This window comes from Protopterus annectens, chromosome 15.part0 (genome assembly GCF_019279795.1).
Source record: "Protopterus annectens isolate FY-2018-M chromosome 15.part0, PAN1.0, whole genome shotgun sequence".
NCBI classification, from domain to species: Eukaryota; Metazoa; Chordata; order Ceratodontiformes; family Protopteridae; genus Protopterus; species Protopterus annectens.
This window is the reverse complement of record NC_056749.1, coordinates 197851780-197871401: the sequence shown is the minus strand read 5'-3', so window position 1 is coordinate 197871401 and position 19622 is coordinate 197851780. Positions and strand designations below refer to the sequence as shown.

The window sequence follows — 19622 nt, the reverse complement described above, 5'->3', positions numbered from 1 at the left end:
GATCAGACCTCACTCCACCAGGGCTGCATCTACCTCTACAGCCTTTCTCAAAGGCGTCCCTACCAGGGACATCCTAGAAGCTGCTACCTGGAGTTCTGTACATACTTTCACCAAGCATTACCATTTGCCAATTTTCTCTAAATCCAGAGCTGGCTTTGCCACTGCAGTCTTGCAGGGCCTTATAGCTGGTCCTAATGCTATCTAAATTTCTCCTGCCAACCAGACCTTTGGGAATCTACCCCAATGTAATGACTGCAACAGTTCACATAGTACAGTTGTGTACACTTACCATAAATGTAGATGTTTGAGTGTATTCACTGTTGCAGTCCTGGTTACCCTCCCTCCAGCCCTCTAACTTCTTTTGGCTATACTTCTACTTTACTGTACTTAAAAGCCTTTTTGGTGTATTTGCTTTTTTGTTGGAGGTATATCATTGTACTTTTATATTTAATTGCACCCCATTAGGGGGGGGCACCTGACATCTGGGGCAAGAAAAACTGACGTAATGGCATTGGCTGCATGTTTTATACCCCTTAATGACCTGACGTCATGGAATAAGGGACAGCAACCGATGCAGGACCCAAGACTTTGTTAATCAGGCTGACCTGAAGGCTACCTGCAAGCAGATAACCCAAATGTAATGACTGCAACAGTGAATACACTTTGAACGTCTACATTTATGGTAAGTGTACACAACTGTACTTTCCTCATTTTCTTCTGGCTCCAAATGCTGCAGTCTGTTTGCTGATTCTAACTCCAAACATTTGGCCTCCAGTTTGAAGTCTCTTTAACTCCAGATGGGTTTTTAAGTCCTCTGAGGAAAAGGTGAACTGTCCTTTTTCTGAGGCCTGCATGTCCCCATCACCAGATTGGTTGCCTTCTTGGTTGCTGGTCCATGCCGCAACTGGGATTAAGGCTGAACTCATTTCCTCTTTAGTCAGGTTGGCATGCACCAGTCCTTTGGTTTTGCACACCTTGGCCACCTGGTTCTTTGTCAGCTTGCCATAATCCTCTTCTGACATCTTTCCCTGCTTTCCGTGACTAAATTAAAATAATAAAAAATAAATGAAACTGTTGTGAAAATGAAACTCTGTATGTTTACCTTGTGGCTGCTGGAGAGTACGCACACCTTCACTGACAACTGCCTACAGGCTACAGAAGTTGAATTAATATCCACACCACTGCTCACCAGTATGTGACGCCCCCTCCTCTGGGCCAGTGGTCAAGGACTCTCAATCCTCACTACGGACACTGGTGAGGGACATTCACTTGGAACAAAGATAGCTACACACAATATTTCCAGATGCAGCTCTCTGCATCAAGCACAATTTCCCTTAAGAGCACACAGGGACCACAATGCCATCCTGGGGCTGGGTTTCCCTCTCTCTCTCCAGGCCCCAAATAAGACTCCACACTGTCCACAGCTGCAGAGTCGAGTACTCAGCCGAGTGTTCCAACCCAAATCCTCCACCACTCTCTCTGTGAAACTAGTGCTCCAAGTAGCTGACACACACAAACACACTCTCTCACACACACACACACACACACACACTCTCTATCTCTCACACACACACACACACACACACTCTCTCTCTCACACACACACACACACACACACACACACACACACACACACACACACACACACACACTCTCTCTCTCTCTCTTTCTCACACTCTCTCACACACACTCTCTCTCTCTCTCACACTCTCTCACACACACACTCTCTCTCTCTCTCACACACACACACACACACACACACACACACACACACACATTTTCTCTCTCACACACACACATACACACACACACGCGCACTCTCTCTCAATCACACACACACTTACACACACTCTCTATCTCACACACACTCTCTCTCTCTCTCACACACACACACACACTTTCTCTGTCACTCACTAACACACACACACACACACACACACACACACACACACACACACACTCTCTCTATCTCACACACACACACACACACTCTCTCTCTCACACAATCTCTCTCTCTCTCTCTCTCTCACACACACACACACACACACACACACACACACACACACACACACACACACACACACACACACACAGCTGGGAAAGGCAGGGACAGATTTATCAGCTATAACCCCTCTGCCCAAACTATAAGGTAAATACTGCCAGCAGAACACTCCAAAGCCAGCTGGCTCTTATCAGAGTATCAAATGTTCAAATAATTAATACTAATACAAATGGTAGTGCTTGACCAGTGCAGCAAGGCTTTTAGGAACGGCCATGGTGTCACCAAATAAATATAAGTACTCTCAAAGGTTAAAATATTCTCTAAAAGACCAGCTATAATGAAAAGTTTAAATATATTTAATAATAAATAATAAAATAACATGCACATGCTAATATCTATGTACAATAAGAGCAGAGTTTCAATCACAAGAAATATTAAAAATAACACTGATAGATTCATACAGATACAGAAAAACAGTATTTAACTAATCTCACTATATTTTCCTGAGTGATCTAAAGAATTACTATTCCCTGGTTACTTACTAAAACAAGGCAAGATGAAGTAGGTGAGTGAACCTGTCAATTCCAAAACAGAGTGCCTTGAGACATCTATCTCATCTAGTATTAAAACATAATTTCAGTGTTACATTACAGAATGACATCACATACATCTAGTCATGCACTTGACTACTGATTTCCACACTACCCCCTTTACTAGAAACAGAAACAGAATCTAGCACATAGGTGTCACCATACACACACATAGAGATTTCCTAAGATCTGTTATAGCATCTGGAAGCCAAAAAAATTCCACCCTTCCAGAGTAGCAATTAGTTCACCCCTAAGGACAGTACAGTAGGATTCCTAGTCCTGAGTTTCACAGACATTTTGTCTCTGGCTGCAATCAGAACTGTAAGATAAAATCTTTATGGCCTAAAACCAGGTAATTTAATTTCAGACTATTTTTCAAAGTTAGCTGGACTGAGATTAACCTCTTCTCTTCCAGTCTCCTCTGTTGCAATATATTAATTTCAACAGTCACAATACAGTCTGACATACAGGTGTATTTCTTTTCTGTCCAGCAGAACCCACTGTTGGTACATTTTAACACAAGCAACTTTACAAATACATTTTCAACACAAGCACCTGTACAAATCAGTTTGATATACAAATGACATGTAATTCTTTACAAAACTCCAGCTAGGTATGCTGACATATGTTACACATCCATTGTCCTACTTCTCCTGGCATAGCTGGCAATACCTGACATCATCACAGTTAGAAGTCTGATAAAACAGACGGACACAGTAATCAGGAGTATTAAGAGAAATTCATATGATGTAACAGAAGTAAATAGGACATGTTACTATGCAGGTAAATTAGTAATAAAATTTTAACACAAAAATATAGAGCAGTAAGGGACAGAAAGGGAAGAAATAAAATGCCACCATGGAAACAATGAATAGAGAAAACTATAAAGCAATTAAGACCAGAAGTGTCACTGTTAGCAGAATATAAAACAGGGAACAGTTCAACAAAAAAGTTAGAAAGATAAATGTGGTAAAAGCAACACACTCTGTCAGACGAGTCCAAGATCTATCATACACTGCAGCAAATAAGAAACTGATGATAGCAGAGATAGAAAACCTTTGAAGGTGTGCAAATAAATATAAAAGAAAAGTACAAAATAAGCAATTCATTGGTGACAAAATAAATTCTAGAGAACTGGGAAATAAAACAAAAGGAATAGAAACGCCACCAACAAAAGAAGAAATAGATAAATTTGGGGGAAATATTTCTGAGACACTGTGGAACATAACAAAGATGCTGAATGGATACACAGATTAAAAGAAACAGTAAGGAGTTCAAGTATAGAGGAAATGTGATAAAGTGATGGCCCGAGAAATTGAAACAAAATTAAGAAAAGCTCCTAACTGGAAAACCCGAGGCCTAGTTGCAGTACCCAACATTTAGCTAAAAGTATTAACATCTTTACACAAAGATTAGCCCTGAGTAAGAATCACTTGTATGTGAATCCCGAGGAGACACAAATCCGTTTAACAACAGGAAAAACAATGTTCCTCCTTAAGAGTGATCCTACAAGCCATCATAAATATGATAGACCAATAACTTGCCTTCTGACGTTGTACAAATTATATACTGGAAATGATGCAGATAGAGTTCATGATCATTTATAAAAAAAAATCAATTATGGCACTAGAACAAAAGCGTAAGAAAAGGAAGTCATATGGATCAAAGGATCATTTGCTGCTAAATAAAGCCATAAAAGATAATTATAAAAAAGGGGAAGAATGGAAGTATGGCATCAATGAATTAAAAAAAGCATTTGACAGCATCTCACATTCATGGATAAAGGAGTGTTTACAGATGTATAAGATGAACCCTACATTGATCAATTACATTACAGTAAACAAGATACAGTGGCAAACCACTTTACAGCTAAGCTATGACAAAGGACAAATTATTATCCCATGGATAAAAATTCATAGGGGGATATTTCAGGGTGACTGTTTGTCACCTCTTTTTGTCTTGCCCTTAACCCATTAAGCTGTCTACTTAACAGATTAGACCATGATTACAGCTTGGCTCCCAGAAAACAACCAAGTTTAAAGACATAAACCTTTTGTGAATGACTTAAAACTGTATAGTTCATCAGCTAAGGAGTTGAAAACCCAAGTACAAGTGGTTTTAACTTTCTCGGATTATATAAGAATGTAATTTGGTTTTGATAAATGTACAAATGCAACATTTTAAGAAAGAAGGCTTCAGCACCAACAAAAATATCAGTCTGGGACAGGAATGTGATGTAAAGGAACTTGAGCAGGAAGGAGTATATAAATATTTGTAAACTGATGAGGGATCGGCAATAAAACATGAACAAATGCAGATAAAATTCAACAAGGAATACTTTAGAGGACTGAAACTAATGCTGAAAACACCCCTGACTTCTAGGAACAAAGTCCAAGCTATAAACCAATATGAACTTCCCATTCTAATTTACAGTTTTGTGTTGAATGATTGGCCCCAAAAGGTGTTGGATCAGTTGGACAGGAAAGCAAGAAGAATGCTTCATGCTTATCAAATTATATATATTTTTATTTTATTTATTTGACATTATTTAACCGGGTTGGTCCAACTGAGCCAGAGGCCCATTTTCAGTGGAGACCCGAGGAGAAAAGCTCCAGAGATTTTACAGACATAAAAACAAATTTTAACATAGTAATTAATCGCAACACAATTCATCAAGCAGTAGTAATGCGATTATAGATAATTAAGATGTACAGAAGCAAAATGTGAACAAGATAAGAAATACAAAGCTTAGAGTGATAGTTGAAATTTGCATAACTGAGTTCTGTTGCTTCCACTATCCTTGCAAGTCATTTTATACTAAGGTTATGTATTCCTCATTCTGAAGGAGATGTGAGCCTCCTCGATATTGATCACATGCGTATATCTGCAGTAATGGGACTGCATACATATCTGTTGAACTTACCAATTCCAAACATAGTGAAAGTTTTAAAACATGTGGAGAAGATGTCTAGGATGACTTCACCGCTTAATTTAGCGAAAGGATGTCGGGGTCAGTCAGGAATGGAAATCAAACCAGAAGTAGACAGAAATCAGGCAGCAACTGAATGTGTCAAAAAATGAAAGAATATAAAGATCAGATGAGCAGGAAAGAAATGTGAAAAAGGCATAAACATTGTGGCAAGTACAAAGATCTCCTGTAACAACCCCAAGTCAATTAAGATTTGATGCAGGAATGGTGGCTGAGAGGCTTTAGTTTGAAAAGTTAATGTTGTGATGAGTTTCACTGCAGTGTATTGCATTGTGTGATCAGTTGAAATAGTTTGAACAGTTTTTGCCCTTTTCTCCTCTCTGGTGTGTCTGTGGCATTTGTGTATATAATTTAGGCCCCCAACACGTGGGAGATGCAGGGGAACTTGCCTTCCTGTTAAAAATGAAAAAAAAAAGATGTTTTGTGTTTTATCAGTTTTGCAGCTCACCGATGTCCTTCAAGAATGCAACTGCAGTCATAACATATGGGTTGTCCTGCCTCAGGCAGCCCTCGGTCGGCCGGATTCCAAAGTCTGGGTCCGACGTCGGCTGATGTCGCATTTCTCTCCGATGTCAGAGCGGCTGGAGTATATAAGCATCAGCCGACGCCATCTTCTTCAGTCTTTCTTGCCGCGCGGTGCCCGAAGCAGAAGCAGTTCGCAAGTGCCGGTCGGGCAGCTCCTGTATTCTTCGAAACCGAAGTCATCAAAAAAGCTAAGTACCCCATTGGGGACTTTTTCTTGCCTCAGCCGATGTCAGAAATTACTGAAAAAGTAAATAATTGTTTGTCTTGTGGTAAACAAATACCTCATAAGGATTTCCACTCTTACTGCCTCCCTTGCCTTGGCCCAGACCACGACGTCTCGGCCTGTGCCGCCTGTGCTCGCTTCAACAAGCGCACTCTCAGGTGCCGGGCGGAGTTCGCTGAAGACTTTTTCGGCGAAAAATTTGATTATACAATGCCGTCGGAACAACCAACAACGCAGACTCCTAAGAAACGAAAAGACCGGGACCGACATCCTCAGCCCGTGTCTTCAACCGACACCACGCCAAAACTAACTGCGAGTGCTCCGGTTCCCTCTGAGGCAGTTATTCCACCGCTCCGAACCGAAGACACCGCATTACCGATACCTCCGATACCAGAGGCCACTCCGACGCCAGTTATTGATTTTCCTCCGGATACCGAAACCGAGGAAATGCCCAAGACCATTGCTGTTGATAAGGTAACTCCTGCACATGGAGCGGCTAGGCCTCCCATGTCCATGTCTATCAAGGCCTACACACGTGCCAAGGCAGCCAGCAAGTCCGAACATCTTACTGCTAAAAACATACCTCAGACTACTCCTGAAACTCAGATCATGTCCATGGCCGCAGATTTAATTTCACTGATCAGAGGCTCCCAGGCCCATCCTGAGAGAGGATCCCAACCTCCTCCTGATAAGAGGCCCAGGGTTGAACCCCCTGACCCTCTGCCCTCAGATGAAGATTCTGAGGACTCTGTTCCCTCTGAAAGCCAGGAAGAGCCCTTCCAGACCTATGAGGATTCAGATGCAGAGGACTCCATCCCCTCGGCCTCCCTCCTGAGGATATTACTTTTGGGGAAGTTCTGCATTCAATCAGGGAGCATTTTAAGTGGCAAGGCCTGGAATTTTCTGATTCCAGAAAGCACCTTGAACCTTCCTTAAAAGCCTCAACACAGACCCTTAGCTATACCTCCTGTGCTTGATGTTTTGGATGATTTATACTCTGACTCCAGTGTTACCCCTGATACTCTTCCTCCTGCTCCTGTCAAGCCTGACAGATACTATAGGGTTCCAGAAACCCATTCTCATTTATTTAGGGCCCATGCTGTTGATTTAGAAACAATTTCCCAGGGGCCTAAAGGGGTTTCAGCTACCACATCCAAAAATCCTTTGCCTTCCGACAGGGAAGCAAGGTCCTTAGAGAGATGGGGAAGAAGGTCTACACCTCCACTACTTTATCTATAAGAGCTCTCAATTGTCTCTTTCACATGTTTCAATATCAGGATTTCCTGTTAGATGATTTACAGAAAAGTTTGGCCTCTCCTGAACCTTTAGATAGGAAGTCTTTGCAGGAGGCTGTGCATAATTCTCAGCAAGTTAGCAATCATTTTTTGCAGTGTGGATATGATGCATTGGAGGCTTCATGTAGGGCAGCTGTGACAGGGGCGGTCATTCGTAGACATGCATGGCTAAAAGAACAACCTTTACCAGATCATGTTAAGGCAAAACTTCTTGATGCACCCTTGGAAAAGAACAAGCTTTTTGGTGCTAATGCTAAAGATGTGTTAAAGTCCATTGAGGAAAAAGCCAAGTCAGTACAGACAGTCAAAGATTTCCTCCAGGTTCAGCCGCCCAGATTCAGCAGGAACTGGCCTTCTAAAACTGGTCCTTTCCTAATCCTGAAAGATTTCAAAGAGGTAAAACAGGCGTGCCGAGGAAGAGGGCAATACAGAGGATCCTACAGGGGCGACAATGGCAACCAACAAACCAAAGAAGTGACACAGGGTTTCTCCTGCCCGCAGGGACAAGCTCAATGACTTTCCTCTACTTCCGCTGACCAAGGAGCAAACAGAAGCTCCTTTGGGGGAAAGTTATCTCTGTTTTCAAGAAATTGGCACAAACTGACAAAAGACAAATGGATACTGGACATTATAGACCACGGTTACAGGTTCCACTTTCATACCTTGCCAAGAAAACAAGGCATGCCAAACCTTCCACAAAATCAGAGGGCAGAGGCTATCAAGCAAATTTCTCTGCTTGCTCAGATCAAAGCAATAGAAAAGTTCCACAACAAGAACAAGGTCAGGGGTTTTATTCAAGACTGTTCCTTGTTCCAAGAAAAGAAACTCAATGGAGACCAATACTGGACTTGTCTGCTCTAAACACTTTTCTCATAGTACCAAAGTTCAAAATGCTGACTTTACAGCAACTCCTTCCCATGCTGGGCAAGGGGTCTTGGCTGATTACTCTGGACCTCAAGGAGGCATACCTGCATGTCCCTATCAGACACAGTTGCAGAAGATACCTCAGATTTCTTGCAGGGCCAGAACATTATCAATTCTCAGCATTGTCATTTGGCTTATCTACTGCGCCCAGAGTATTCATGAAATGCCTGGCATCAGTAATTGCTCATTGCAGGCACCAGGGGATTCAAATCTACCCGTACCTGGACGATTGCCTCATACAAGCGGACAACAAACTAACCTTGACAAAAAACTTGAATTATGTCATACACTTGCTACAGGCTGTGGGATACACAGTCAACTTTCAAAAGTCAAGACTTCAGCCATCACAGCAAATAACCTTCTTAGGAGCCAAACTAGACACAGCCTCTCAAATGGCTTACCTGACAGAAGACAAGCAAAAGAAGTTAACTCATTACTTCAAAAGTTTAGCAAAGCTCACCCAGATGACTGCAAGGAGTTTCCTACAGGCCCTGGGTTACATGGCATCCTGCATTCTCTTGGTCCCACTAGCAAGACTACACATGAGAAAGCTTCAATGGTACTTAAAAAGCTTATGGTCTCAACACAGCAACAACCTAGAAGCAATTATTCCACTCATTCCATGTTTACAAAAGGAATTTCTATGGTGGGCCACAGTAAGCCAGTTAAACACAGGCATGTCGCTCAAAAAACCTCAGATAACAGACAATGACCACAGACGCCTCAGACCTTGGATGGGGCCGCACATGGAGGGCAGATGTATTCAAGGGCAATGGTCCCCAAAGGAAACACATCTGCATATCAACCAAAAAGAAATGCTAGCAGTAATGCATGCCATCGAGGCCTTTGGACAACAACTTCAACAAGGCCACCTACTAATACGGACAGACAACACCACTGTGATGTGGTACATAAACAAGCAGGGGGCACTCATTCTTACCCCCTTTGCAGACTGACAATGAATCTTTGGGAAAAATCACTGGGTCTAAACATACAGCTACAATCCCAGTTTTGTTCCAGGCAAAGACAATGTTCTGGCGGACAGTCTAAGCAGGAATTTCCTGGACCCCCACGAATGGAGGCTACATCCAGACATCTTTATACGACTCACCTCGAGATGGTGCAGGCCGGATGTGGACCTATTTGCCTCCCCCCTCAATCATCACTTACAAAAGTTCTGCTCAAGGACATATCATCCACAAGCATGGAAAGTAGATGCCCTCTCATTCAACTGGAACTCCCTAATAATTTATGCACTTCCACCCCTGCCACTGATGACCACAGTGTTATTAAAGATCAAGGCAGAGCAACCGAAGGGGATCCTAATAGCTCCAGACTGGCCAAGACAACACTGGTACCCACTACTACGGAGCATATGTCACAACAAAACGTGGGCCCTTCCACAATGGCCTCAACTTTTGACTCAACACAACTTTTGATTATTCATCCCAACATCCAGACTCTACAGCTAACAGCTTGGGAAATCCCATAAATAAACTCAATTTACCTCTCTCCAAGGAAGTTCAGCGGATACTAACAGAAGCCCGCAGACCATCCACCAGAAAGGCTTACTCAGCCAAATGGAAGAGATTCAGCATTTGGAATACCAACAAGGGTCATGATGCATCACTTTTGAGCATCCCTCTCATTCTGGAATACTTGGCAGATATGTTACACAACGGACTCTCATACTCTTCCATAAAAATACATGCTTCAGCTATCTCAGCAGATACAACACTGATCCACCTGTGTTTTCACATCCTTTGCTAAGGCAATTTCTTAGAGGAATCAAGAATATAAAGCCCCCAAGAAAGGCACCAGTACCAGCTTGGGACCTCAATTTTGTCCTAGAAAAATTGACTTTACCTCCCTTCGAGCCAGCAGCTTCTGTGGAGTTACAATTTCTTTCCTGGAAGACAGCTTTCCTGCTGGCCATAATCTCAGCAAGAAGGGTTTCGGAATTACAGGCCTTAATAGCAATACCACCATTCATAACTTTTCACAGAGACAGGGTCTCCCTACGAACCAACCCTACTTTTCTGCCAAAAGTGGTATCCAGGGTTTCTTTAAATCAAGCAATTCACCTGCCTACTTTATTTCCCAATCCTGAGAACAAAGGGGAAAGACTGTTACATACCTTGGACATACACAGACAACTTCGCTACTACCTAGACAGAACCAAGACCAGTAGGAAGTCTGATCAGCTTTTTGTAGCTTACGCTACCCTGGAATACAAGGAAAAGCAATTTCCAAACAGACAATTTCAAAATGGATTGGACATTGCATCAGATTCTGTTATTCCTTCCATGGAAAGAGTGTGCCAGCCAATATCAGACCACACTCCACCAGAGCTACAGCCACCTCTACAGCTTTTTTAAGAGGGGTGCCTACAAAAGACATTCTAGAAGCTGCCACATGGAGCTCCGTGCATACATTTTCCAAACACAACAACCTCCCTTTATATTCCAGATCCAGAGCAGGGTTTGCTTCGGCAGTCCTGCAGGGATTGATAGCTACACCATCCTTTTCCTAGAGCATACCACCTCCCCCAGCTAAGCTATGGTATTCAACCCATATGTTATGACTGCAGTTGCATTCTTGAAGGAGGACATAGTACAGTTTTGTACCTACCATAAATGTAGATGTCCGATAGATATGCAACTGCAGTCGGGTTTTCCCTCCCTCCTTCCCCTCTATGCCTTGGGTCCACTCCTATCCCTATTATCCTTAGCTGGGGATATCTGTTATGGTGTATCTGTTTATTGCTTATTTATTGTCTGGAAACCTATTTTTGTCTTCTAATTTGATTACAGCTATCATTGGAGGGCACCTGGCATCTGGGGCAAGAAACACTGAAGAAGATGGCGTGGGCTGATGCTTATATACTCCAGCCGCTCTGACGTCGGAGAGAAATGCGACATCAGCCGACGTCGGACCCAGACTTTGGAATCCGGCCGACCGAGGGCTGCCTAAGGCAGGACAACCCATATGTTATGACTGCAGTTGCATATCTATCGGACATCTACATTTATGGTAGGTACAAAACTGTACTTTTTTTGTATTTTAACTTTCAGTAAAAGGTGATCTGAAAAACAGTGATTTGATATTACACAGGTAAATCTGGCCATGTTTATGGGGTCTGTTTAGGACTCAAGTTTTCATTTGTATGTCATAATTGCAGAATACCACAGTGCTCTATTTTGGACTCTTTGTTGTTAACAGAGTATGTATTTGTCTAGGAGGCCTTTTAGGGAATGGGGTTTAGCTTAACACAGCTATGCTGATAATATCCAGATCTGTTTCTCTGTCCTTAAGATGAGATAACAAGCATTTATTCCTTGACTGATGACCTGAAGCAAACATATAACTAACTGAAAATCTACTAAAGCTGAACGCAGTGAAGACAGAGTCCTTGGTTATACAAGCAACTCTGTATGACTCTTCGTCCACACCTTTACCCAGTTGTTTTATGCATGGTGGTGGCAAGCATAAATTTGTTAATAAAGTGAGAAAACTTGGATTACTCTTGACTCACAGCTAATTATTGTGGTAGTTAAGTCTTGTTTCAATCTGAAAACATTTAGAGGATTAAATACTTGTTAGCTCAAGCAGATCTCTCAGTTAGTGTGTATACCCTGGTCTCTTCCAGTTGGATTACTGTAGTGCATTTTACCCGAAACTAATTCCACTGAACTTGATTGTGTGCAGTTAGTGCAGAAGGCTGCAACCTGTCTACTTAGTGGTACATCTATTTACAGACACATTACACCACTTCTGAACAGCCTTCTCTGGCTACTTTGTCTTTTCACAGCCTGGTTCCCTGTTACCTGAAGCAGCATACTGCATCCTACCACTCCATGTGCATTCTGTGTTTATCCTCTGAAGGGCTGCTAACAATTCCATGAGACAACTTTGAGAAATCAGCTCTTGTGTATTTTTCTCTCTGGTCCTTCACTTATGATAGCTGTTCCCTTAGTGGCTGCGAGAAGGCTCATCATTAGTTCACTTTAGGCAGGCATTAAAGAACTAGTATTTAAAATTATTTTTCAATATATTAGCAGAAAAGTTTAGTCCTAACCTTACTCACCTAGATACACCATTGCCCACACAATCCTTGCAAATTTAACTTCCCCTGAAATCACACTGGAAAAAGTGTTAGAATCCCTGTCAAAGGCTAAAAATAATACTTCTGTGGGGCCAGACAACATACCAGGTTGCATTCTCATCAGTGCCAAGTGTGTAGTAGCTGAGCCTCTACTTAAACTGTATAACTGCAGCCTGTCTACAGGGTTTGTGCCTTAATGCCTGGAGAATAGCCATGTTGGCTCTACTACACATGGGTGGCACCACTACTGACTTGGGTTATTACAGATCTGTCTGCTTCAATAGATGTATATGCAAAGCTATGGAATGTATCTTAACAGAACTCAGTTATCCAAACTTCAGTGAACTAGTCCTCACTGTGTTTGTTTTTTTCAGGTCCTGCCTCCTGAACTTAATAAGCTTCTCTGAAAAGGTTACAGAGGCTGCGGACAGTGGTTACTCTGTGCATACTTCTTATCTTTACCTGGCCAAGGCTTCTGATAGTATTCTCCATGCCATAGTTACTGAAAAATTAGAGAGACATAATTTATCCCCCTACACTGATCGCTATATTGCAGATTGGCTATCCAGTAGATCCTAGATTGTGAAAGTTGTAATGAGTGGGGTGCCATAGGATTCCATGTAGCCCTCCTCCTGTTCAGCATTTCTTGTACAGACATCCAAGCTAATATCCTCAACATTAAATTGACTAATTTTGATGATGACTGTGAACTGGGCACTATTGTCTGCTTATCCACTGATACTAAATGGATGTTGCAGGAGTTGGAATATATATATATACACCTACCTCTCAAGTTAAATGCAAAAAAGCACAGTGTAGTGTGCAACAAAAAAGCTACTTACACCTGAAGTATTATAAATGATACTCCTCTTCAAACAGAGATGGTCATAAGAGACCTAGGTACTTATATGGACATCTGTCTCTCATTTGATAGTCATGTTTCCACCATAGTTAGAAAATCCTTGTGTCTGACTTAATTACCAAGAGCGTACCTTCAACAGTCAGAGAAGTCACCCTATCCCTGTATTCTTCCCTTATCAGAGCTATTGTCAAATACTGTGCTGCCTTTGGTATGTACAAATCTAATCATATCACTGATATGGAAAGGCCCCAGAGATTTCTAACCAAGAAAATTAAAGGTCTTAAATCCTTCAACTATCCTGAAAGATTATTATGACTCCTCTTATAGTCAGTAGTATACCGGATGCTCAGAGGTGATCTGTGCCTAGTTTTTCAAGCCATGAAAACCCAATCGTGTGTGACCTCCTATTTCTTCGCAAAACCATTTGCCTCTTCAAACACCTGCACTAGGGACCTAAATCTACAACAAAATTTAAACAAGACTTTCTTGAGGGATAGGTATCTAACACAGCATATTCCTACTGTATGGTCAGTTGCCACTACATCTCAACCTTTAGGCTACTCTTGATGACTGGATGGGTAGATGCACATTTACACCAATGTTATGTTCAATTTGTTAGGTAAGCAGTATTAAGTGATCGACAAGGCTGGCAAAAACGTTTTAGTCAGGGTAAAGGTTTATAAGGCTGAGCATCTTATGGTGCCCATGATCTCTTTCCCCAGTATTATTCTATGATATGGTGACTTGAATGCATGTTTAACTGTTAATGCCCGTTATGCCTTTTTTATTTCTTAGTTTGGTTAAAGGTGTTTTATTTAAAAACACAATAATAAACTTGAAGTTGCATAAAATTTTGCTGCCAAAAATATGGTTAGTCCTTACCTCAAACTACAAATTCTCATGCTACTTGACCAGTTGCCACTTAGCAGGCTTTCTTTAAATGTGCTTTTATGTATGACATTTGTGTGGCTACAGTATGACCATCTGAATACTTTTGCAAGACGCTGTAAGCTGGGAATTCCTTCATGAGAAGTGTCCCAAGGGGGGCTAAGCTTAGGCGTCTGTTCTGTAGGTGAAGGAGTAAAGCTCTCTGTGTCAGATATGAAAGTTGTGTGTTTACAGTAATGACATATCTGCGGTAGCAGTTTAATTTTTATCACCACCCCCTCCATTCTCCTCCCTGCTTCAGGCCCAACCAATAACTTCATTTGAAATGGAACTTAGAGTTTACCCTGCACCTTTTGCAGATCAGTTGTTATAAATATGTAATTTTAGTTTACAACCGGGAAAAAGCCGAAAGAAGAAGAATGTAAGTAAATAATTACATTGTGAACAGCTTCATTTTTATAGGTTTTGAAGATAACTGAAACCAATAGCCTGTTTAGTATTGCTGGAGGGGTACTTACAAAATTAATGTTTTGCTTGATTAGCTGAAGCATCTGCAAAATTTATCCTGATTACATACTGATTTACTGTTTTGTTTCTGCCAAGTTGTAATTTCAAACATTCTGCTGTAAACATTTACTGCTTCTTCAGCTGTAAAGTTGTGTATTCTCGATGTGAGGACTGTTAAGCTTTAGCTAAAGTTCATATGTGATTATGACCTGTACAGGAAACCTTTTAATGGTACCTGGTTCCTTATTTGACATCATGTCTAATACTGCACCTGTCACTTACAGCAATTAAAGAAGATTGCTTGTTGTGCTCTTTCTGACCTTGTTTCTCAAAGAGGTTGTAATGTGCAAGTTAAATGCGTCTGAGCTCTTAAAAATAGTTGCAGAGCAAAGAACATGTAATCTTTTACAGAAAATCAAATAATGCTTGGAAATAAAATGTGAAAAATGAAAAAGCTTTGGTTTTCTCTATGAGTTAGAGTGACTTTGTTTCCTTGAATCCATACATACAGGTTTATGGTATTTTATTAACTTGGCAGAACTTTGTCATTGCTTCTCTTCTGCTTTTTAATAAACTCAGCTTGTATGTATAATGTTCTATCTGTGAAGCAAGTAGCATTTAGTAGCAATAGCAGCAACTATTAAGATACAAGGTTTTATAAAACAGAACCCTTCGAAAGTAATACAATTCCATCCAGTGATTTTGACACCAAATTTCACTTTCTTTATCAAGGTGTCAGGTTCTGTGACAGATGTCAGCTGATCAAACCAGACCGCTGTCACCACTGCTCTGTCTGTAACATGTAAGTAAGAATCATAACATTGTAGTCTTTTGCTGATTTTTTAATTTGGTTGTGTATTACCTGTTCAGGAATTATATTCCCTTAAAAGTTATGTTCTGCATCTTGCTCTGCGTATCTTTTTTTTTTCCCTAGCTATAGCTCTTAAATATACAGTTTGTTTCAATATGTCATATTTAAAAAAATACCCCCCCACCCCCACCCCCAATGGCATGCCTTCCAGCTGAACTTCTGCTGTTTTCACTCCATTTGCTTTTAACTTGGTTTGCTGGTATTAGCTTTGGGGCTATGACTGTCTTTGCTGCAAATTCATACCTCTCAACTGCTCATATTTTAGCAGACTGTCTAGATTTTTGCCTCATATTTTCTGTGTATTCCACATAAAATTTGTGGTTTTCTGACAAATCATTGAGGATTAAAGTCACTAAATAATGCTTAACATTTCAGTTTCAGACTTCGTGTCCTTCAGAAAAATACGTAATAATGCAAAACCAGTTGTTCTAGCAACTTTCTACGTTTATAGGAGCAATATTTAAAATCTGTCCCTATTTTTGGAACTTTGGCCCCGCATCGTTTTTGGCTTTGTCCAGATTTCTTGAGCTGAGAGGTATGCTGCAAATATGTTAAGAAGGGAAATTTGGAAATTCAAAGCAAAGCTTCTTGCAGCATTATGCATACTGTTGCGTGCATGGGGAGTTGTTATGATACTGTAAAGGGACAAACCTGCTGACATTACAAGTGCCACCAAATGTAGTATCAGCTCTATTCATACGCTCTAAGACTGAAATTAACAGTGGTTTCCGCACATCCCCACCACCAAGGGGTTACCAGAGCACAGGCAGAATTCCAACAGGGGTTATTCCAGATCATAAACAGAACTCCTGCATGTTCCTCAGAATGAGTGAGCTGAGAAAATGCTGCTCCTTTGCACCCCAACTCATCCAGCCTCCAAGCTACTGATCAGAGTTTTGTCATCAGGGTAGAAGTCAGGACTCCATCACTTTATGCTATGGAAAGTAGCTGGCTTTGGAACACTGCTTATATCGATGTATATGATTTTTAATTTTTGTTAAACTAACAAGTTGAAATTCTGATGTCATCAGCACAATGCAAGTTGCTTGCTGATAAGTTCAGTTTCTGGTTTGGTCTAAATATTATTTAGGATCTCAACACAAAATTGTAGTTGCGGCCCAGCTTGTAAGTGATCCATTTTCAAGCTAGGCTCAGATTATTCTGTTATAAGGGAGGTTTAGTGTACTTTTGCAGCTTGCACTGTATAAGTGAAATCCATTGTCACAGTGCCCCCTATAAATCGGCTGTCATGATTGATTTTATACAGCACTTAAGTACATTAGATTATGTAGTATACTTACATTAAGGAAATGAAAAGACAAACAGAGAAATAAGATATTCTTCTGTCATCTTAATGCTGGTCTGCCTTTTTTGCTAGCTGCACATCTGTAACTGTCTCTGGTCCTAGCACGTGTCATCACTTGGTACTGATTCATATATTACGTGAACTGTCTGCACTGAAAAAGTATCCTTGTCCTGAAACCTGTTGCACAGATGGATGCCTTTTGTGGACATTTGAGGTAGTAGACAATGCAGACACAGAGTTTCAGCATCTAAACGGATACAAGTCTGAAAATTAGGATGCTTCTCATGAGGCACATCAACTGCAAAGTAATGATTTAATGGAGATAAAAATAATCGTTGTATGTTTGTCAGTATGTTACAAGAATGAATATCAGCCATCAAGCACTGAGATGCTTATGACATTTTTGAGCTGTACTTTCTAGTGGCTTGTCATGCCAGGGTGAACTTTACACTTGACCAGGAAACGTCTGCAATTTAAAAATACTGATGTTCTCTCCCATTACCCAGTACTTTCATAGTATTAAACTTCTGTGCATGGTTTCTGTGGAGGCATTGATACTTTTTCAGTTTTTATTTTTGTTTGGTATTTTTTTCCGTTGTCTTCACGTGATTGCTGATGTTGAACTTGCGTCATAGTCTGAAAGTTTGGATGGATGAAAACTACTACTCAAACAGAGTTTTATTGAATTATAGTTTTTGATCCTTGATTTTTGTCATTATCGCTTTACTAATTTGGATCCTTTTTTATATGTTCATCATTAGAACTGTGCTATAAAAAGCAACGGATATGATCTAGAAGTTAATCCAAGAACAGATGTCAGTCTTTTGGCCAAATAATTTCAACAGTCAGAAATACCCATTAGCTTTGGTTGTAATCACGTTTTGGCCATTAGAGGGCAGCATAGCTATGAAAGAGAGCACACCATATGCTGTTCTCAGCACTGATAAATATTTTAATAAGTTTATTCTTCCAAAAAAGTATATGACGTTTTCTCTGTTTTGGCATTAATAAATGGCATAATCTGAGAAAGCCCCTAGTAAGTGCTGTCGTAATGGTCATATTTCTTCCAAAGATTATTTACAGTGTTTGTTCTGCGTAGGTGAAAACACAGTACAGATTCATTTCCTCAGTATGCTGCATTAATTAAGGTATATTAGGCCAGGAAAACAAAAATTCAGACTTTTATTGAGCATAATAAAATGTTAGATATCGCTGCTTTTCTCCTTGTGTAAACAAAGAGAAGAGCTGGTTGTAGCTGATGATCAGCTCCGGAGAGGAACAAAATGTGGTAAACATTTTAAATTATAAATCTGTAGAATATGTGGAAATGTAGATGTAAAAAACAGTAATGTAGTATGATGTGGGATTGTAAAATTGTATTAAAGAGAACACAAAACAGGTTGTGGCTGAAAGGGTGACGGTAGAGGAAGAGTGTTGCATGTGTAAAGTATGAAGAAATTATTTTGTGACTGCAGTGTGATGCATTAATAATGTTGAGAGTATGCATATGAAAGCATGCTGCACGTGTGATACATTAATAATGTTGAAAGTATGCATATGAAAGCATGCTGCACTTCTCTTTTTGATAAGTGCTGATGTTCATCGTGTTTCACTGTTGCAGTCATTACACTTAGGTTATCCTGCTGGCAGGTGACCCGCAGTCAGCTCGAGTTCCAAAGTCTTGGTTCGGCATCGGTTGCTGTCGCCTCTTCCCTGACGTCAGTGCGCCAGGGATATAAAAGTTGCAACCGACACCATTTTCTTCCGTCTTTCTTGCCGCGCGGTGCCCGAAGCAAAAGCAGTTCGCAAGTGCCGGTTGGCCGACTCTTGATTTTCAAAATTGAGTTTCAGAACCGAAGTCTTCAATAAAGCTAAGTACCCCGTTGGGGAAACTTTTTTTCTTGCTCCAGACCGATGTCGGTAAATGTTAATTGTATTCCTTGTGGGAAGCAAATACCTCATAAGGACTTTCACTCTTACTGTATTCCTTGCCTAGGCCCTGACCATGACATTACTAGTTGTCGGTTTTGTGCTAGATTCAATAAACGCACTATTAAACTTCGGTTTGATTTTGCTTTACATTATTTTGGCCGAAGGTTTAATTACATAATGCCGTCGGAACAACCGACTGGAATTTATAAAAAATGCAAAGACAAAGAAAAGGACAGGCATCCAAGGTCCAAAACCGACGACAAAGCCTCTTCTAGGCCAGTCGCCAGTTCGCCGGTTCTCAATGAGGCGCTTTCGCAGCCCCTGACACCCACTACCTCAGAGCCACAGGCTGTAACCGACAGCCACATGGAGACACCGAGGCCTGTGGAAACTCAAGGTATTGGGCCTACAGAAACTATACCCTCAGATGGGTCCGGAGCCGCTGAGCAGGCATTGGCTTCTGAGGGTGTTTTCAGACCTTCACAGCTTACAGTTAAGCTCACTACAGCAGCAAAGGCAAAGTCAAAAACACCATTAAAGACAAGGAAAGAAGTACAGCATTCTCCAGAACAGTCATCCATGCCAAAGAAACAGATGATTAAA

The 19622-nt window shown here is 40.9% G+C and overlaps 1 protein-coding gene across 1 annotated transcript in view; it reads left to right on the top strand.

Annotated features, from left to right (window-relative positions):
• The window catches only part of ZDHHC15 (zinc finger DHHC-type palmitoyltransferase 15), a 1138753-nt gene that overhangs the window by 373802 nt on the left and 745329 nt on the right, over positions 1-19622 (top strand). The window contains exon 5 of the mRNA XM_044057691.1: positions 15643-15712. Coding sequence (XP_043913626.1) covers positions 15643-15712 — 70 coding nt within the window. The remainder of the gene's footprint in view (positions 1-15642; positions 15713-19622) is intronic.